At 40.0% G+C, this 21,881-nt stretch overlaps 1 protein-coding gene across 5 annotated transcripts in view; it reads left to right on the top strand.

The window, feature by feature from the left end:
* The window catches only part of PDE1C (phosphodiesterase 1C), a 288,097-nt gene that overhangs the window by 209,040 nt on the left and 57,176 nt on the right, over window positions 1–21,881 (top strand). For 3 of the 5 annotated variants that reach the window (XM_088167971.1, XM_088167965.1, XM_088167982.1), the window contains one exon: window positions 9,838–12,187. The exons of 1 other annotated variant lie outside the window; for it this stretch is intronic. In XM_088167971.1, coding sequence (XP_088024097.1) covers window positions 9,838–10,007 — 170 coding nt within the window. In that variant the 3' untranslated portion in view covers window positions 10,008–12,187. Of the gene's footprint in view, window positions 1–9,837; window positions 12,188–21,881 lie in introns of those variants that run through there. One more of the 5 variants, XR_015804815.1, reaches the window with a different exon arrangement.

The following is a 21,881-nucleotide window of genomic DNA, read 5'->3' as shown; positions in this document are numbered from 1 at the left end:
GTAGAAAAAAAAAGTGTCAATATATTTTCAGAGAATCATAGTATTAGAATAGTTTGTATTGAAAGGGGATATATAAAAGCCATCTATTCCAAACCTATCTATTCTGCAATGTGCATCTATTCTGCAATGTGCAGGGACATCTTCCATTAAGTCAGGTTGCTCAGAGCCTCATCCAACCTGATCTCGAATGCTTCCAGGGATGGGGCATCTACTGCCTCTCCGGGCAACCTGCTCCAGTGTCTCATCAATGTCTTAGTGTTTCATTGTGTCCTGCTAATTATTTAAATGGCTCAAAGAGCAACAGATTAGGGATGTCACTTATATTTTCCATGTTTGAGAAAAAATATAGACAGAAGCTTTCCAAAATGTAGTTGGTTATGCTAGAGAAGAATGGAATGTGGTGGTGTTTTTTGCAAACTATCTTTTGATTATGAAAATGTTTGCATGTGCATTTGTAATGTTTGCATTACAAAGTCTTTCAAGCTCAGTCTGGAAGCAAATATATTTCAAATTACGCAGCTGATAGTGCTATGCTGCTTTGTAATCAGAAGGTCCATAAGCTCACCTAGCTAAAGGTAAATGCTACCTGAATTTGCTGTTAGTCCTTGCAATTTCTACAATGGCTCCCAAATCTGTCTTTTAATTGCAAAGCACAATAACCTATTCAAATTAGTAAAAATGGAACCTGACAAATATAGTACTTATTTTTCTTTAACTAGAATAAAATAGTATATTTCCAGGAGCTTGTGAGATGGTCTAAAATATTTATTTTCTCCTTTTTCCTCACATTTAATTTCAAAATAATGAAATTACTCATCCTTTGATGGTCTATACCACAGGTTAGCCATTTATACTCAGAAAATGACAGCTTTATCAAGTCCTTTTCTTTTACACTTTTTAAATCCATCACTTCATTTAATAATTAAAAACAGAATGATACTTTACTTTAATGTGTCGAACAAGTGGTGATCTCAGAGCTTTACTGGCATGGTGTCTGAACTTCATCATTCAAAAGCAGAAACATGCTGGCTGAGGAAAAGGAGCCCTGTGGCACTGACTACGTGCAAATTACTCCAAGGATGCAACATCAGTGCTGGCCAGATAGAAAGGAGGAAAAAACTTTTGTGCTTTTACTTTTCATAATTCATCTCCCTCTGAAGTGAGGACAGAGGATTTTCCCATTTGTGTTACCCATAATATGAGCAGGTCTTCTCAGTCTCAGATTAGTGTCAGTTGTGCATCCTAACATGAGGCTTCTCCTGCTCCCATGGCTAGACAAGTTTTGTGATCCCAAATATCCTTTTTCATGTCTGACTATTGTGTAAAAGCAAGATCAGCACAGAAGCAGCACAGGTGACCACTGCCAATGCCATTATTTTCTGTTAAAATTAAATGCTCTCTGTGCACTTCCACTTGATGAGACTGCTATCCTGTTGCTGAAACATCTCTTTTGATCCATAGAAATCACTTAGGTTTTTGGTCTGTAGCCAAGCAGGACAGGGATGCCTGTTTGAGGTATCAGTTCACCCTATTCTACAGACTTAACCACTAGGTAGAATAAAACAAATACTTCCAAGCAAGCTGGCTGAGGACCTGAAACTCAGTTTTAGCAAATTTATTTACCCTTATACTTAAGTGCAAGACAGCACACACTCACAAGTTTCATAGCACACTCTTGGCATTCTGTATTGTTTTGGTCTCTTCCAAGCACATATGTATTATAACATCCTGAGTTTAGATACTATCCAGTGGCAGGAGGAATATATATATAATTCCATTGTCTTTGCTGGTGGTTGTAGGAGTGCACCTATCAGACTAAATTACTTATGACCATTGGGGTTTTCTAGTAATAAAATCTAGTAGTAGAATGACAGAGTAAACATTTTTATTTTCTTCTTGCTTGGGTGATATTTTTATACACTTTTATATGCAATTTTAAAAAATCCTTACTGTTGTTCTTGTAGTGTTCTTGTTAGATTTTTACCAGGTCTGGTTTTGGTCAGATTCTCACAGTAATATTTCACTACCCTTTTCTCCTCCCTATTCTTACTTGAGAGACAAAAGTCATTGCATTTGCACATAAGCTTAGTGCATAGTAATACTTAGGGCTTGACCACTCTTTTAGCTCAGCTAGTCCCAGGGCAGCATCTGGGGACAAAGACTAAACAACAAAGACACACAGGACGTTCTGTGTAAAGGTGGTGTATCAGGGTGGGGCCACCTTCTTTTGTTGTGGTAGGAGCTCTTTGCACCAACATGAATTTTATAAATGAGAGACTATCTCTCTTTGTTCTGATGATACATTTCAAACTCATGCCCTAGTTTACCATCAGCAGGGAGGAAGGGTAGGCACAGTTGCTTATCTGTGACAGTAGATTTCACTGCTCTTATGGTTAACCCTCCAGTGACAAGTTTTAAGTAAAGCTGAGAAACAGTAAACCTCTTGGTAGGAGCAATAAGGGGAAATTAATAAAATTCAAGGATCTTAGTCTTATAAAATAACCTTTTCTCAGCTGGCATTTTGCAGCAAATTCCATGTATGAGGCTGATAATAAACTTTAGAGTATGTTTATATAAGCAGAACTGAAACAGCTCAGTCTTTCCTGAGCTGACTTAAGAGGAACAAAGGACCCCTGTTCTCTAACATTGTTCAAGGAAGAAAAAAGGCAGGTTGTTATGCTATGTTTTATATTCAGGAAATAGAAAACAAGTTAAAATGCAGGCTGAAAACAGAACTCGGCACAAGTTTGCTCCTGGGACTGAGTGGGGAGAGTAATGAGTAAAAAATAGAGTAAAATCCTATTTGGCTTCTTAAGACTCATAAGGAGAAAAATGGAAAACCAAAATGAATGGCACCAAGTAATGGCAAATACTCTCAATTGTTCTGAAGCTAATTTTTAACAATATGTATTTATTGTTAGTTCTTGATTTGAATGAAGAGGCTTGTGGTCTCTAAAACACTTTTCAACGTTTCCAGTTTTTCTGTAACTGAATTTGTGTGTGTTCTTCCTATTACCAAATATAAACAATGAGATTTCACCTGCATTTGAATTCAAGATGTAGAAGGGTTAATTTTTTTTTTTCATGTGTTTTACATCTGATACAGGCATGGTGCTTGCTGTTTACTTTTCAGCATCTGGCTCCCCAGAGAGCTGAAAATCTCTTAGTAATAATCAAGCATTTTTTCTAAGCATAGTGGGAATGTTGCTTGGACAGCTGTTATTTCTTACCACTTGCCCCCTGGGAGAAGTTAGTGTCATTACCAATGTAATTTCTAAAGATAGGGAAACTAAGGTAGATAATTCAAGTGGCTTATTTGAGGACCCTGAGGTAAATCTCACCTTTCTACTTTTCTTTTGACTGAAATCACAATCTGTGAGAGTATCTACACCAAGAACAGCACACCACAGCTCAGCAGCCTTTAGCTCAGCAGCTTTAGACAAGTTCTCAGTACTATAACTTGTTGGTTTATCCAAAGTTACTTTATTGGGAATTTTGTCTGTCCTCACTGGTGCCAGTTACTGTCAGGAAATTGTTTGAATGTTTAAACTCGGGGTTGTTGAGTCAGGCTAGTCTCAGCATTCTTCAACACCAAAAGCAGCTTGATCCCCCTTCTCCATCCACCACTGAAAATTTTTGCAAATAGGGAAAGGTAAAGCTGCCCACTCAGGCAGAGCATTCTTCTAAAGAGCTACTTCTTTGGATCACACCAGGATTTTCTTGCTGGTGGTATTTAGAGATCTTGCTCTTTGGAGAGATCTTGGAGAGGTCTTGCTTTTTGAGGAAAAACATTGTTTTAAGGAAAAAATGAGGAATGAAACATTCATGTCTCACTATATCTATAATTCTCATGTAATGTAAACAGATCTAATATTAAAATGAACTCATTTTTATACCTGTTAGCATATTTGCATTGGTCTTTTGTTTATTTTAATAAGCAATGCTTACACAGGACTTTTCATTAATTTCTCCAACTCTATCCCAGCTTTAACCCATTGATCCATTACTGAGAACCTGAAAACAGCAAATTGCACATCCCTTATGTGCAGTACTTCTTCTGAGCCATTATAATAAGCAGGTCAGGAGTATAAGTGCTGAAGAGAAGGTTTTGGCATAAAGCTGTAAGGCCCCAAACAACTTGCTCAATGAAGTTTTGAACAGGGTTTAGGGTTGTTCATGAACTCTGAGTCAGATGCACAGGAGAAATACTGACAAGATATTCTCAAGAGGTCAAAATAACAAAAAAGACTTTACTGGCAACTTTGGAAAATCAGAGGAATTTGGCAAGAGGTTTAGTACAACATTCAGTCAGCATAAAACACTTCTCAAAGCATTAACTTGGCCTTTCAACTTAGGAAATTCTAAGCTCGTTCTATTTTAAGTTACCTGAAAATTCCAAGAAGAAAGAATTAGAAGAAAGAGAAAGAGAGAATATAGAAAAGAGATAGAAAAGCACACACATAGCTACCAGATTCTGAGTTCCAGCTGTGTTGAGCTGAAAATTCCAAGATGTGGTAGGGTGAAGACGTGGTTGGCTTGTGTTTGGCCTTAAATACCCCTAGGCATTCCTGGGCCCATTCCCCCAGCTGAGACTTCTGGTAATTTGGCCACTCAGGACTTTGATTAGAGGCTCCAGAGGTGGGTGAGAAGCATTGCCTCGAGGGATTGGCAGGTCCTTCCAGGCTGGGATACAGGCTCCAGGGGGTAGGGTGTACAGGATAGTGCATTGCCTTGCCAGGGCAAGGCTCAACCTGCCCCTTTCTCCACATACAGGTGCCCCAAAATGTCTTGAGACATCAGTCTTTCCAGTCTCCCACAAGCCACCAAGTACAGTCCCTTCATTATGACTTGCTAAATGACCTTGCTCAAATTCTTATTGTGTGCCCAGTTTCTTCATTTGTTTGGGAACGATAACATTTAATCCCCTTTAAATATATCTCCCTACATAGGGATCTGTTAACTGTTTTGATTAGAAAAATAGCAGTAGGGAGGATCCACCTTCAAAAGAGGGGAGCAATCAACCTAATAGTGTTTCTTTTTTGGCAAAAAGACGCTGTGGATTTGTTACCAGTCATTCCTTGCTTCCAATAGCAACACTCACTGTGAGAATATCACATTAAATTATAGGAAGGTGCCTTCTGTCTGGCACTTCCAGAAACGACTAGCCTGTGTTTTATCTCTCTCTTTGTTAGAGACCTACTACTTCAGTGTATGTTTTGGCACCAGTTGGATCAGGGACAGAGTAGAGGTTTTTCTGACTTGGCTATTTTAACACTAGTAACTTCCTACCCATACCCTGTTTCTGTGGCTTATACAGCAATCTGTTTGCCCTGGTATGGTTTGCAAGTCAGCCCTTTCTGTGTAATTAATTACAGTTTGTGCTGGGGAGTAGATAATAGTGCAATGTTTTCCTTGCATATAGTCCAGTGCTGATGACATATTTTATTTACAGCCATTATTGTGTTGTTTCTCTATGCTCTGTATATATCTTGTTTTGGGAGGATTAGTTTTGCTGGAAGCAATCACTAGCATGTCGTTAAGAAACAGTCTGCTTTTAAAACACACACACACACACACACACACACACAATTTTCTAATTGAGTAAATGGTATTGTCTTGCTGGTTTTTGTGTAAATTGCACTCAGCATCTTGAATTAAAAGGGGAAGCTTTATCACATTTTGTTTAATATCACTTCTAAAGGAGTGAGGGTGACCAAAAAAGGCATGTTATATGTGTATGATCCCATCCATCTCTTTGCCAGCAAGTTGGTCAGCCTGCCTCACTGCTGTATTTTAATCTGTACCTTTGTCAATTTTAAGTATAAGAGAGGAGGAATCACCCAAGAGGTCACACAGCTGAAGTTTTATGAGGTGAGGTAGCTGCGTACAGGAGAGAGCCCTGACACTGTTCCTACCTTGACTTGACCACTGGTGAAACCAGAGTCTATTGGCAACTCAACAGCATATCACAGCACCGTGGAGAGCCCAGAGACCATGGGCACACCTGCTGCCTCCTAGAATTTCTTTTTCTGAGTGCAAAGAAATTTCTCCAAGGCACCTGGACTATGTGTGATGAGAAAGCACAGTAGGGGTATTGATGTACCCAGGTTATTATTAATTGCTATCACTGAGTGACCATGTTTTCATTTCTGTGGCTTGGAAACATTTGGAGGTCTACTTCTGTCAAGGTTCATGGAAGTGCACATAAGCCTCAGTGCCTGTGATCAGCCTTACCCAAGACCCCCACCATCTTCTGCAAAGGATCTAGGGCTGATCCCAGCTCAGCCTGGGACTTCCTGTCCCTGTCTGAGCTCTGATGTACGTGTGCCCATCTCTGTCTCCGTGTCTTGAGTGGGCCTGGGACCTGCACTGCAGAGAAATGTTCTCCAGGATGGAGCCTTCAGTCCTGGATCTAAGCTTGCCATACAGAATTCTAGGAGTAACATACTCTGTTCTATTTCTATTTCTATTTCTATTTCTATTTCTATTTCTATTTCTATTTCTATTTCTATTTCTATTTCTATTTCTATTTCTATTTCTATTTCTATTTCTATTTCTATTTCTATTTCTATTTCTATTTCTATTTCTTATTTCTATTTCTTATTTCTAATTTTTATTTATGTTTATTTCTACTTCTATTTCTATTTCTTTCTATTTCTATTCCCTGTGCAATACAGCTTAAATGGTGAAAAACAATTTCATTTGCCTGAAATGCCATGGGTTTTTCAGTACCAAAAATGCTTTCAAGGACGCTTGGCACAAACTGGAATCAGAATTTTATTTTTGGGCTTATTTATTATTATTTTTCTGAAACCATTTCACAGCCTGTGCTCACAAGTGTTAGCACAATGCCCATGTATGCAGGAGCTCAGTAATGCATCTCAGTTTAGTTTGAAAAAACATCCATTGCAGTCTGTCAGTCTAACAGAGCCACAGAAAGCAGCAGAAGGAATACAGGCCAATCAAACCCTGTTTCATGAAGAGAACGTGAATAATTAGTTTCAGTAACAATCACACAAAGGAAGAAGATAAAAGAATGGATGTGGGGCACAACTGACTACGTTCATGGTGCATGAGCAGCAGGCAGCAACCTGGCCAAAAAGGACTGGAGGAGCCTGACCAGTGGTCAGGTTTGATACTGCAGAGGAAGGCAAAACCTTCCAGGAATGAGTGCAAATCTGCCCAGGGGGAAAATTGCTTCACGATCCCAGCATTAGAGATTGACCATTTCCTGAGCATGTGAAAAAAATCCACTTCCACATCATCCCACAGGTTGGTCAAACCTCCCAGGAGATGTCCAAACCCTCTTCTCCCTCAGACTGGAGCTATCTCAGGGGCCACAGGCCCTTGAGGGGGAAGAATTCTTCCCATGCCTGGCAGACCACTAGTGGGTGATGCGAAGCACTTGGAACCCTGGCAGCATCTCTGCATCCCATTTCCTACAGCTCCTGCTCCTGGGGATGACAGAGGAAAGCTCTCTAGTGTCATAGTGATTGACCAAGAAATAGCTATCTTTGAACTTTCATTGAGGTGTCTCACTGGATGAAAGTGGATTTTGTATAACCACAGATTTTCTTAACACTCTTAGGAGACTGAGGCTCTCCTAGTTTAGACCATTTCTTGAATCACTCTAATGAAACACAGTCTTGATTCTCCAGTTCCTCTCTTCAGCAGATCTTTCTGATAACTACAGCAGAAAACCTCTTTTTTTGACAAAGGCTGCAGAAGGGAGAAAGAGGATTTTTACCAGCAGACTAGGCTCGTTTTTTATGTGCAGTTGTCTATTAAGCATCAGCTCTTACATTCATTCTTTCATCTGGTATGCAAATCAAGGCATGACATTGGGCCAGGTGTTTAGATCCATTGGCATCTCTCCAAAAATTAAAGAAAGAGTTGTACCGAAGAAGGGTTGAGAGGAAATATTGTGTGCACTCTACCCTGGCCAAATCTGAGATTTCATCTATAAGATGGGGGGTTGCACATCCCAGCAGTCAGAGCAAACAGAGTGGCTAATGCCCTCACCCTCCTCGCTGAGTTACTGTCTGGACTAACATCTACTTGTGATGCTACTTGTGTAACTATTCTAGTCTACACTGGCACTACCAACACTGTGCTACTAAATATGTTTTCTCTGCTTTTATTGCCTTGGTGATAGACATGATCTTAAAAAATAACTGTTTCCCCTAAATTAAAATAAAATTAAAATAAAAGAAAAAGAAAACCCACTTGCATCACTCCATATGTGAAGGTCCTGAGAATCATAGCTTTTTGAAACCCCTTATAAAAACCCTGTGAGGTAAGTATTGTCATTTTTTATTTCCGTTTTACATGCAGAGAAACTGGAGTGAAAGTCATAATCCAGTTAACTCAAGAAATCAGTGAGAAATCTGGGAACAGAATTCCAGAGTCCTGGCAGAGTCTTCTGCTCATCAGTTTGATGCACTAAAGTCTTAAGAAGCTAAATGTCATGAATCCCCTTTATCTACTTCTCTATGAAGATGATAAACGGTACTGTCACTGTTCTGGATAAACCCCCTTAAATCTATTACCAAAGTCATCTCTTCTGGCAAAATCTCCAATGAAATTACTTGTAACAATAAACATTTGCCCCCACTGAGCAATGGAAAATCCAATAACAGTTTGGCCGAATCCATGCTGAGTACAGAAAATGGAATTAATATGAAAAGTGAATGTGTCTCAAAGAACAGTAATTCTTCTGGTTATTTTTCAACCTTTTAATGAATATGAAACTAATCTACTTGAGAACAGAAAGGATTATGAGTATGTAGAAATCTGGATGCACTTTTCTAAAGTTTAGAAAATCCAAACTTTTTGTTTCCCAAGACATTTTAGGGTATGATTAATCACTCAAGGAGTTTAGCAAAATGGGAGTGTGACTGTTGTAGCATTTGAATCAGTGATGTTAGCTAGCACAGTTAGCACAGTGGAATCTTTTTTTGCTTAGGATTCCTGCTAAGAACAATGACTTTTCTTTTAAAATCCTTATCTACTAATTATTCAAATGGCTTTTTTGTAAATAATAACTAAGCATAAGATGAAAACATTTTGGTCATATTTAATTTTTTAGTCTATCTATGTAAAAAGGTAAGAAAGCAAGATGTAGGTTCAAATAAATGGAGAAGTTGAGAATGGTCAGATTCTTATATAGACCACTTCCAACTTTCACAATGGCTTGTAGTTTATTGGAAAATCAGACAAAATGCCTCAGATCCAGCTATTACTGAATTCTGGGAAACATTATCTCAATTCAGATTTATTGCCATACAATTACCTTGACCAACAATATTTTGAACACAATGAAGTGTTTCGCTGTATATATGTAGATAGGTAAGTATAAAGTTGCTTCTTCATTTTTCTTCATAGTTCAATCTTCATCCTCATCAAGCTTCATAGTTTTGGCAGATTCATCTACTTGTCTAAATTGTTATTTTCTAACCATGAGAAGGTTCTTTCCTACCTGTGTTGATGTAGTCTGCTGAGATGTCGAATAAGGGCATGATTTCAACATCCAGTATTCTGTAGTGCTTAATTGCCCTACTTTCAATTTTTGGAGATGCCTGTGTTTCATTTTAAAGTTTTACATCTATATTTATGGTTTATATTTTTAAACCTTTTTTTCTGTGCACTTTTTCCTAACTGTCTGTAACTACCTACTAACCCAAAAGAATCCTGTCTCTCAGGCTGAGAAACTCTCCTTTGCACAGACAGGCTGTGCTGAGTGGGATGAATACAGTTTCTGAGGAATCCATTTCTTCTACACCAGTGAGTGAAAGCTAGGCACATTAACCATCAATGTTCTTCCTTTGTCACCACCAGCCATCAAACCTCAACTGCATCACCTCAGGAGGCGTACTCACAACCCAGGAGATTATTTCCCCTCCTTACACAAGAGAGTGGAGGAATGTCCAGTGAGAGGTAAGGTGTTTGACGAGAGAGAAAGAATGAAGAAAATCCAGCATATTTCCCAGAGTTGGAATAGGAAATAGCAGAAGAGATAAAGAGGCTTCTTCTGGAATGGCAGAGAACATTGTGGAATCACTGCACAAGCCACACTACATTTTTGACAGCAGCTGCAATTCTAACTAAAGCCAAGTGTACGATTTAACTATACAGTAGAATGGACTTTTTGTTAGGAATTACTTCAGTAGCCTTATAATTGTAGCATATGCTCCCTTAGTACTAAAATGTTGGTCTGTTACCTTGAAAGAATTACATACACAAAGTAATTGTATGTGACTTATTTCCTGTCAAATTAAGTCAATGCTTTCCTAGATTGTTGGTTTCCTTATGGTGTTCTCAATGTGACCTTCTGCCTACCACCGTTAAAACAACTGCTATTTCAGACAGCATGGGAAAATTTTTCTTGCCTAACAGTACTGGGAATAAATGTCCTCCTGTCACAGTGTGAAAGGTATTCAGGAGGATGCAGGTAGGAGGCTGTAGTACAGAGTCCTCTCACTTCACTAACTACACAACATTAAAATTGTTCTTTGCTCAAATTCTGTTTAATGTTAAATAACACTGATTGTCTTTTATGGCATTAATTTAGTTGAATTTGATTCCATGCATTCTTTCAGTACACAGTGTCCCATGGGCCTGAGTTTCACAGTTGAACATGTCCCTTGTGAAAAAGCTCCTCTTGCCCCAGATTTTGCACTTTGAGAAACAGTGGCAAATAGCTCTCTGTCCTCTTTCCCCAAGCCCTTGGTGATATACATACGACCTCAACTGTCCCTTTGCAGTCCTTTTTTTACTTTTCTCACGGGCAAACCTACTCTACTTTTCATTTTACTTTTTGCTCTTCTCTATATCCTTCTTGGTTTTAATCTCGTTTTGAAAGGAGAGACCAAGCAGTGCATACTGGTCAAGTTTCAGATATACCAGAAATATTTAGAATAATGTAATTACACTTTCTGTTTTACCTTCTATGCTTTTCTGAATATATTTTAAAGTTGGACTTTTGTTTTTGAACCTCCTTGAGGACTGAACAGTAGTTTAAATGCTAATTTTAAAATGCTAATTAATATTTAGCCCAAGTACACACGTGGATTTGTGGCGTTAGTGTTGCCTCTCTCTATATGTCTTTCTGCACTAACCACCACTGAATTGGTGGATTTGCCAACTACACTGAAGTAAGCTGCTGCTGCTTCTTCTTTTCAACTTCTTCACTTTTTCTTCATTTCTATTCCCCACTTGCTTTCTTCTTCCGCCAACAACTTTTCCAAATCACATCGTCTGGAGAAGCACATTGAATAACAGAAGCAACAATCCTTCTCTACTATGAATCTTGACCCATTCATCACACGTTTTAGTTTATTAATGCATTTTTATTTTTCTCCCCGTTGTTAACTAGCTATTTACCCATCATAAGATCATATGTTGCAATCCTCTTTTAATCCATGACAATTCAATAGCTGTGATATTCTTTTGATCAGGGCCTTGGAAAAATGGAGAAAACCATTGTTAGCTTCTCCAAGAAGTGTCAAGGTTTGTTAAGCAAAATTTCTTGTACAGAAACCTGTCTGAACAATTTAAGTATTCCTGTTAGAAGTATCCCTACCAATTCTATTATTTCTATTTCTAAAAATTTGCTCACTGTTAATTAGCATGGTTATATGCTACAAGTTTGTAAGTGTGTTCAACATTAAAAGTGCCCCAGCTGGTACCACTGGTGCATGACAGTCACGTTAAAATCAAGGCTGGTTGTCACATGAAAAATGCCAAGGTATTTTCGCAGTGCTACAGATGCTCTTCACTCCACTAAGAGAGGACCAGTGCAATTCCAGGTGCCCTCCCCTCAAGATCTCACACCTTTTTACAATATTTTGCTAGACATCTTCACTGCCCAAGTACTCTGATGTCACCATGTTTCAGTTATTTTCATCCTTTGTACTCTGTGCTTTATGTTTGTGATGTTGACCTTCACCACTACCAAAACTTGTGACTCCAGTAGCAGGGCTGGGTCACTGCCTAAACACAGTGCTAAAAGGAATGCACTTTAAAGCCCTCTGCTTATGAAATGTGATTTATCTCTAGGAATTTTCTAAGAACTGTATTTTGCTTGTAGAGTACCCTAAAATGTTTTACTCAAATAGGCTGTATACTGCATATATTGTATCCATATATATATATGTATATGTGCAAAATTACATTCTCTTTCCAAACACATTTTCTGTCTGTGTCATTTCTTCCCCATAGGACACTTTACCTAACAGAGTTCTGCCTGTGGACAGCAAGTGGACAGCACTAGGTCACTTGTAGTGATTGAAAGAGAAACCTCTTTTTTTTTTCTTTCATTATTATCAATAGTTTATTTGTGTTATCGTTCTTCTATCACTAGTGTCTTACAGAGGGGGAGATTTTTGTCTTTGCTCTCCTGGTCCACACGCTCTTCTTTGCCATGAGGCAGAGATAAGCTGTCATCTTCAATGTACTGCTATGTAGTCAAGGCACAGGGTAATGAATTGATGTATGTGAGGTGTCATCACAGACTCTGAGAATGGTTTGGGTTGAAAGGGACCTTAAATATAATCTCATTCCAACTCCTCTTACATGAGTAGGGACATCTTCCACATGGGGAAGGCCCCATCCAGGCTGACCTTGAACACTTTCAGGGATGGAGCATCTGCAGCCTCTCTGGACAAGCTGTTCCAGTGCCTCACCATTTAAAGGAAAGAATTTATTCCTAATATCCAACCTGAACCAACTCTCTCTGTCCCTTGTCCTATCACAACATGCCTTTGTAGAAAGTCTCTCTCCAGCTTTCTTGTAGCTCTACTTTAGGTACTGGAAGGTGCTAAAACATCGTCTTGGACCTTTCTCTTCTCCAGGACAAGCAACCACACCTCTCTCAGCCTGTCTTCTTAGGAGAGGTTCTCAAGCCCTCTAAACATCTTCCTGGCCATCCTCTGGACATGCTCTAACAGATCCATGTTCTTCCTGTGTTGGGGACCCCAGAGATGGACTCAGCACTGCAGGTGGAATTTTACCAGAGCAGAAGAGAAGGGTAGAATCACCTCTTTCCACCTGCTGGCCACACAGATTGTGATGGAGCCCTCAGACGTGGATGGCTTTCTGGGCTTCATATCCAGCCTCTCATCCACCAGCACCCCGTATTCCTTCTCAGCAGGGCTGCATGTGGTCTGTTCATTGCCCAGCTTGTATTGATACCAGGGGTTGCTTGACCCAGGTGCAGCACCTTGCACTTGGTCTTGTTGAACATCATGAGGTTCACATAAGTCCACTTCTGAAGCTTCTCCAGGTCCCTCTGTCCTCCAGGAGTGTCAGCTGTACCACTCAGCTTGTTGAGTCATGGGGAGTGCCTGTGACTTCTAAAATTTAATGGAGTTCTGCTCAGGTTCCTTTGCTTTCACTTTCCTCCAGCTAAATCCATGCTGTGCTGAACTGCTGTTTAATAGAGTCATCTCTAGAAAGTGGCTGTTCACCCAAGTGCTTCAGAAGCATTGTTTGATTTGTTTTTTTCCTGGAGCTGGAGAAAATGAAGAATGCTGCCAGACACTCACTGGTATTGGAAAGATATCTCTGAATGTTTTTTCCCTCTTCCAAAGCCTGAGGCTTTTGGCAGAAATAAAATACTGCCAAGTGGAGGAGAGAGGATGTTTGTGCAGACGGCTTCTAGTGAATACCAGATGTTTCACAAAAATAATTCCCAAACTTACCACTTAGTTGTGTTGATGGCATCCAGCCTGATGTATAGAAATGCATGATGAAATGGATGAGCTCATCCACTCAGTCCAACCCTGACATCTAGTGTACAACACAGGGAAATTTTTCCACAAATAGTCTGTGTTACTTGACTATAACACAGTCATAAAATGAAGGGAGACCAGCTTTGCAGTGCACTCAGCTTTCTTCTGTATTCATGATTTTTGAGATTAACCCTTGCTCCCAGCATAGAAGAAAGTCCATTCCTCTTAGCAAGTTTTACTATCATAGGCTTATGATGCTGTTAAACTTGTTATCAATAAGTCATTGCAACTATCAACACTTGAAAATTTAATATTTTTTTCTCTTTAGTCCATTCTTGAACTGCATCTTAGCTGTAATCATTGGGTTGCTTAGCTATGGAAAAAAAAGTTTGGTGCTTTGTTATTTGAAGAGTTCTTTTTTTTTTTTTTTTTAAGGAAAGGATTAAAGTCAGAATTAAAATCTGAATGTTAAAATCCACAGTGAGTGAAGCATAGAAGGACTCTCTTGAGTATTCACTTCTTATGTTTTGGGTATTTCCTGGGAACTCCTCATTGCTCCATTACTCTGGAACCCTACTGTCATGGTTTTAAAACTAACTTATATTTACTGTGAAATTTTTGTGAATTTTTAACTTCATGTGATATCACTTCATTACCACTAACTTTTTTCCTTATCTTTCACAAACCTGCTAGGCATCACTGGGCAGCTCCCTTAGTGTGGATCCTGGGCTATAGTCACAGCTTCACAAAGGCTGGATCTTGGTTCTGGTGTTTGCATGTTCATATATAGGCCACTGAGGCAGGTTGTAAAGGGCTGTGTCCAATTTAGTTGCGAAAATCTCCAAAGATGGACACTACAATCTCTCTCGTGTAGGACCAAAAGCCAATATCATGAAGTAGAAACTGACTTTGAATGTACACTCTTTCTATTCATAGATCTACATTGCCAAAATTTTGGTATTTCTGTTTGCGCCACCTCAATCTTTTTGGGGAGAATGTAAGGAACAGAATAATATCTGTTTAGGAACCTATCTAAATACAAGCAAGAACCAACATTTTTATTGTGCTGCATTGATGTGCATTTTTGATTTTTGCTTGTAGATGTTGCTATTGCTGGGCAGTTTCTCTGCATACAAGAATAACGTAAGGCCATGTGTAAAAAGTGTAATCTCAAAAGGTGGGAATCACATATAAAATAGAGGAAGAGAATCTGTTATAATATCTAAGTGTGTCAATTAATTTTGGTCAAAGCATTATACAATTACCAATTTATTAACTAGTAAGACAAAATTTCAACCAGCAGAAATTTGATGTAAATTTTGCTCAACTCAAATGTTGCTTTGGATTTGTTTCACATAACTTATCAACCTAATATTTAGCACTACAAAAATGCTCATGACAACCCCTTAAGATGAGTGATGGGCTTTCTGTAATCCTTAGTTGAAAGTTGTTAAAGTGTAAGGCCATTAAATCCCTTAGTCCCAACTTTATTGTAAATGGAGACCTGTATCTTAGTTTTTAGGTAGAAGGTAATTGGTAATTTGCTTCAAAACTATTAGCCATTAACAATCTCCTGACTGCAACCAGTCTTTTATTCACTGATTGAAGCATTTAATTCCCCCCTGAAGACTTGAAGTGGTTGTTCAATGTTCAGTTTGAGTGTACCATTTTTTAACAGAGGCTTGTTCAGCTACCCCATATGGGGATGGTGTTCCTGCAGAAACTGGCTCGATGACTTTGAAAGGTCCTCTTAAAATTAGTGATTGTTGGTGGATAGTTTCCTTGGCTTCCTGAAAAGCAGTATTAACCACGAATAAGCCTTTTACCCAGGTAGAGTATTGTTTTCCTGCATCTTTAAAACTGCAGTAATAAAATCTTATGGGCCTGGTAAGATTATTAGGTCCTTTCTGCCATAAGGGTAGTACAGTCCAGAGCTTGCAAATCCCCAGTCCATTTGTACTGGATCAGTAGGGTGTATAGGGCCTAGTGATTGGTATGTGTTGGCTTCAAAAATTAGGAATTATAGGGCCTTGTCATGGAGGGAGGGGTCCAATCCCACTTTGCCTTTTTCCATAGCAGATCATATAAGGGCCTTGCAATTATTGAAAAATCAGGAATGTGCTTCCTCCAAAAAATCAGCAGGCCTAAAGCATGCTGCAAGTCTTTCTAGTCTCTGGCATTTTAATTTGGTCTAGCTTGGTGAGGGTTGTCAGGGGGAATACAGACCATTTCTCCTTTCACCCAGATTCCCAGGAATTTTACTTTTTGAGCAGGGGTTTGTACTTTTTCAGGAGGAATATATAAGTCCAGGGACTCTAAATGTTTAATAATGTCTGTGTTGATTATACAGGTGAAATTTCGTCTTCTGCTATCTAAATGTCATCAATGTATTGGTATACTTTTACTCCCAGTGCAGGAGGAAGGAGTGGCAATTCTTGTGCCAGTGCATGATGTGCTAAAGTGGGTGAGTGTTTAAATCGCTGTGTGAAGTGCATGAAAATGTATTGCTGGCCCTCCCACATGAAAGCAAAATGCTCCTAATCCTCTTCCTTCTGGCCTATCAAAAAAACCATATCCTTGACATCAATAAGGACCATAATTTTATGAGCCTGTTCTTGTATAGTATCTATCAGCTCAGCAATATTTGTGATTGCTGCAGTGAGAGGCCCCAAATTTGAGTTAGGACATCCATGGTCCACTGTCAGTCTCCAATTGCTATTTGGCTTGTGGATTGTCAGGAGGATTGTAAGGAGAATGTGTTGCAATCATTATTTCTCTTTCTTTCAAATCTCCTATAACTGGGGTGATTCCTTCACTGTCTCGCAAGGGTAAGGGGTAAGGTTTGACATTGGTTCCTAGGGAGGGATGAAGAGCAGAGGCAGAAGCACTTAACTTACCAAAAAAACCCCCAAAAGTCATAAGAGTATTTTACTTTGTTTCTCTAAAACAAAATGATAAATAATAAAAAAATAGCAATTTATTGATTTTTTTGGAATCAGCACTCTAGATTTAAGGGATTCATGCCCCATGATTAAATGTTACAATACACTTAATTATGGAGGAACATTCATCTCTGTGAATTGCAGAAAGAACTTCACGTTCGAATATTCCCCAAAACATAATTAAAACTGAAAAAAAGCTATATGTTGATACAAAAAAAAATTATATTTTCACTTTATTAACTGTAAAAGAGGCAGAGAGAAAGGGGAAAGTAGAGAAAAGTTGGAAAAAAACTAAGATTACCAGCTTTGGATAGTTTACCAACCACACTTGCTACCTCTTCACTGAGGGGAGTGGGAAGCAAAGCAGTTTTTGCCCTTTTTTTTCCTTCTCTGCTTCTTGGAGTAGCTTATATGCTTTTCCAGTCTTGAAGGTCAGCAGCTTAGCTGGAATGCAGTCACCTGAAAAGTAGGTGCAGCATGTAGTCCCTGCAGCTGACTTTGGTCCACTCTTGCTGCTCACACCAGAGGATGCAGGAGCAGAGGAAGGTTTCCACAAATCATGTGTGTGTCACAGTAGGTTACTGTTTTCCACATGCTGGAGGCATCCAAGGCTTGGTGGGCTCAGCTTTAGGTTCTTTTCACAGCTGTGAAAAAGCTTGGAAGGCAGAGTGGAGAGGAGGGGGAGGAAGGCAAAAGCCAGGGTTTCTGTCATTCACTGCCTTCTCCCTAGTTTTGCACAGGTTTTTCCTTCCTTTTTATGGACCTCAAGGCAGGCTGCTCTTAGTATTCAGGTGGTCAAAGAGATAATGAAAAGGATGAAGCACTTTTTGGGGCACTATTTTTACTATCAGGTCCTTACAACTCTTAGCTAGGAACACTACAAAACTTCCTATTTACTTAATTGATGGGGAAAATTACTTGTAATTGCTCATGTTGGTCCTGGGTGGAAAAAAAATAATGCTGAATTGCCAGGTTGTGAATATGCCATTTTTAAAGAAAACAGCAGCATTCTGTCTGGGCTTCAATTTCATCAAAACAGGGATGGTAAATTAGGCTGCTGTGCCATTAGAAATGTCACTCAGACTGTAACTCCTCTTTTCCAAGCAATATACAGTGCTAGGCTTAAAGGATGGTTTTTGTTTGGTTTTTTTTTTAATTTCCCATTAAACTGTGTCAGCATGTCCCAGGCTTGGAAACAAATCCTTTTCAGAGCAGTAAAATCAGTCACATCCTATCTGTGCTCCTGCTTTGTGTTGCTAAGCCACTTCATGTCTAAACATGTCAATTTTAATGGCTAATCCACTGCTGATGTTAATTTGAATCTTTTCAGGACTCCACATTTACTCTTGCTGTATTGTGCTGTATTGGGTCTGGCTGAGGTAGAGTTCATTTTCCCTTAGCAGCCCTCACAGTGCTATGCTTTGCATTGGTAGCTGGAAAGATGTTGATAACACACCAGTGTTTTGTCTCCTGCTGAGCAGCACTGGCATTGGTGCTGTCTCTGTAACATTCTCTCCCTGCCTCCTATCAAGGGACTGGGAATGGGCAAGATGCTGGGAGGGGACACAACTAGGCCAAAAAGAGCTGACCCAAATAAACCAAAGGGATATTCCATACCATATGACATCAGCTCAGATACAAAAGCTATGGGGAACATTCATTATGTTACCATTTTTGCCTTCTGGAGCAACTGCTCCAGAAGTGTGTGCTGGAGCCCTGCTTTTCAGGAAGTGGCCAAGGTTAACCCACTGTAGTCTTTTTGGCACCCGATGTGTGGTGTGAGACAAAAGCAGTAATATAAAAATGTATAAATTTATAAATAACACTTATCGAGTAGCAAGCTTCTGTGTGGGAAATGGAGTTTGTCAGCTGCATTGCTTATCTCTATTTTGCTGAGTGTGAGAACATGTTAATACAAACAGTGACTCTATGCCTTGCCTTTATACTGATGACCTTGTTATACTAGGAGAGCTATCTCCTGTGGATGATGAAGGAATATACCTTCTTCTCCCCACCTGAGACTGATGTGAATGCTTTTATAATGCAGTTTTCCACAGTCTTTGCTCATCCTTATGTAAACTGTTTAATACTGTGAATAATATCAACTAATACTGCTGATTCACTATGGAGTTTGTACAATCTGGTGTCATCCTGATGTAAGAGAAAACAAATTTTGGTGAGGAGATATTGAAATCTGCTCTGAGGTATCCAGTTTCTGGGTTGCAGGGTGTATGGAAGGATTTGGGCATGTTTCTAGGGTGATTATCACCTCTCATTATCTGGGCCTTTACACCTGAACAGGTGATCAACCCTGACAAGCTCGCCCATCAGCTGATAGAAAAGTGTCTTGCCTACCCCAGTGAACACCAGCAGCTTCTCACCCTGTACTGGGGCCTGACCTATGCCTACTGAACCACAGTTCAGCACTCTCAGAGGACTGTAGTTGTGGCAGGGACCCAAACTGCATTTGAGGACACTATATCTGAGACAGGGACTCAAACCACAGTAACTAAAGTAATTACCCCAGTAGTGGGGGAAAATAAAATGGACAAGGTGAGTTACAAGCCCATACCATTGATTAGTAAGGGAGGAAGAAAAAGAGGAAGAGGGAGAAGAAGAAGAAGAAGAAGAAGAAGAAGAAGAAGGAGAATGTGAGAAATGACTGCTCACTTTAGAATTTTCAAAGATTTATTAAACCTTAACAAACACAGCAAAGGAAGAAGGACAGCTCTGGGATTGTGACCCTCTGCCACATGCTCACCCCCAAGAATGGCTGCTCCGCCTTTTATACCCCTGGTGTTGCATCCACCAACCCTGGCCCCTCTCAAAGTGCATCAGTCAACCCTTCTTTACTGTCTATTGGTGGAGAATTCATTGTAACTTGTTTGGAGGTGAGGTGTTGTCATGCCACACCTCCCCAGCAGCAAGCTTTCCCCATTCCCAACTGCCCCATGCAAGTGGCACATGGGCACAGCCTCCTTCCACATGGTCTGACAACCCTGGCAACCAAGGCTGTCCAGTGGCAACAATGCAGAGAGGGGAAAGGGGACTCTGGGGAGAACAGAGAGAACAAACTACAATAACATAACCATACAGCAACAAAATTTCTCTTAACATGCACACAGTATTCATTTCTTAATTGCAAGAGCAAATCATCACATTACCCATCTATAACAAGAAGAAGAAGAAGAAATAGGAGAGGACATGTTTGATGGCAGAAGAAGGTCCTTCAACACAGAAATTTAAAGGAGTGAGGCAAATCAAACAGGAAACCCAAGTTACTCTGACCTCATCAGAACTTTGAGACTTATGAAAAGACTACAGCTGCCAGCCAGATTTCTTTGTTGCTGGGATAATGGAGTCAACAGTCAGCAGTTGGAAGGTCATGAAGTCCAACAGCTGAGATCCCTTGTTAGAGATCGGGAAGTTGAAAGAGGAATTGGAAAAGAACCAATTTGCAGCCTCTGTAGATGGCTCCTCTCAAGTGTGAGGCCAAGATATTAATTTAAAGAAGATCTTTTAAGATCATTTAGGGAAGCCCCACTATTTTCTGTGGACTGATCCAGACTGCACTTGAACAGGATGGAGCTCCAGAACACCTGCAATGTGTTGATGATATCATTGTGTGAAGCAATACAGCAGAAGTTTTTGAAAAAGGAAGGAAAACAATTCAAATCCTTCTGAAAGCTGCTCTTGCCATAAAACAAAGTAAAGTAAAGGGAACTGCACGTGAGATCCAATACGTGGGAATAAAATGCAGGATGGATGCCACCATGGGCCTTTGGATGTGGTTAACAATATAGCAACTCTGTCTCCACCAGCTAAGGAGGAAAAACAAGTTTTTATAGGCATTGTGGGGTTTTGGAGAATGCACATTCTAGGTTATAGTCAACTTGTTAGCCCCCTCTACCAAGTCCCCTGGAAGAAGAACCTATTTGAGTGGGTGCTTGAGCATCAGCAGGCCTTTGAGCAGATCAGACAGGAAAAAGCTTGTGTGGTAGCTCTTGGGCCTGTTTGGACAGGACCAGCCATGTGAAATGTACTCTACACTGCAGCTAGGAAGCATGGTCTCACCTGAAGACTCTGCCAAAGAACATCAGGAGAAACCCAAGGTCAAGGTTTTAGAGCCGAGGTTTTTGAGGATCAGAAGCCCACTATATTCCAACTGAAAAAGAGATATTAGCAGCCTCTGAGGAGGTTTGAACCACCTCAGAAGTTTTTGGAACAGAAATATGGCCCATGATTGCCTGTGTCATGCTGGATGTTCAAAGGAAATATCCCTTCAACATATAATGCAACCAGCACTGCATGGAGCCAGTGGGTAGCACTGATTGCACAACAGGCCTGAATGGGAAAAGCCAATTTCCCAGGATTATTGGAAGAGATTATGGACTGGCCAGAAGGCAGAGATTTTTGAGCATTGCCTAAGTGGTGACTTGTGTCCAAGAAGCACAATGAAAGAGTCTATGCCTATTTACTGATGGATCCTGCTGCATGATAGGAAATCATTGGAGATGGAAAGCTGCAGTCTGGAGTCCTCCACAAGGAATCATTGATGCTGCTGGAGGGGAAGGTGAGTCGAGCCAATTTGCAGAAGTAAAAGCCATCCTACTAGCCCTTGAGATTGGTGAAAGGAACTCAAGAAAAGTGGCCTGTACTCTGTCTCTTTACTGACTCCTGGATGGTGGCTAATGCCTTCTGGGGGTAGCTGCAGCACTGGAAGAAAACCAATCAGTGATGAAGGGGTAAATCCATCTGGGCTGCTGCATTGTGACAGGACATTTCTGCATGGGTAGAAAAAAATGACTCTGAAAGAATGTCATGTAGACACTCACATGCCCAAAACTCGTGCCACCGAAGAACATAAAAATAATGAATTAATAGATTAGGCTGCCAAAATTGGAATAGCTCAGTTGGACCTAATCTGGGAGAGAAAGACAGAGCTATTTATAGCCCAATGGGCCCATGAAACATCAGGACATCTAGGAAGGGATGTAATATATAGGTGGGCTTGTGATCAAGGGGTTGACCTGACTATGGAGGCAATCACATAGGTTATTCATGAATGTGAAATATGCACTGTAATCAAGCGAGCTGTGTGAGTAAAATCTCCTTGGAATTGAGGGTGGTAGCTGAGTTTCCAGTATGGTGAAACCTGGCAAATGGACTGCATTGGACCACTGCCATGAACATGCCAAGGAAAGAGCTA

The sequence above is a fragment of the Sturnus vulgaris genome, chromosome 1 (assembly GCF_052056855.1).
Source record: "Sturnus vulgaris isolate bStuVul1 chromosome 1, bStuVul1.hap1, whole genome shotgun sequence".
NCBI classification, from domain to species: domain Eukaryota; kingdom Metazoa; phylum Chordata; class Aves; order Passeriformes; family Sturnidae; genus Sturnus; species Sturnus vulgaris.
This window is presented reverse-complemented; position numbering and strand designations above follow the sequence as displayed.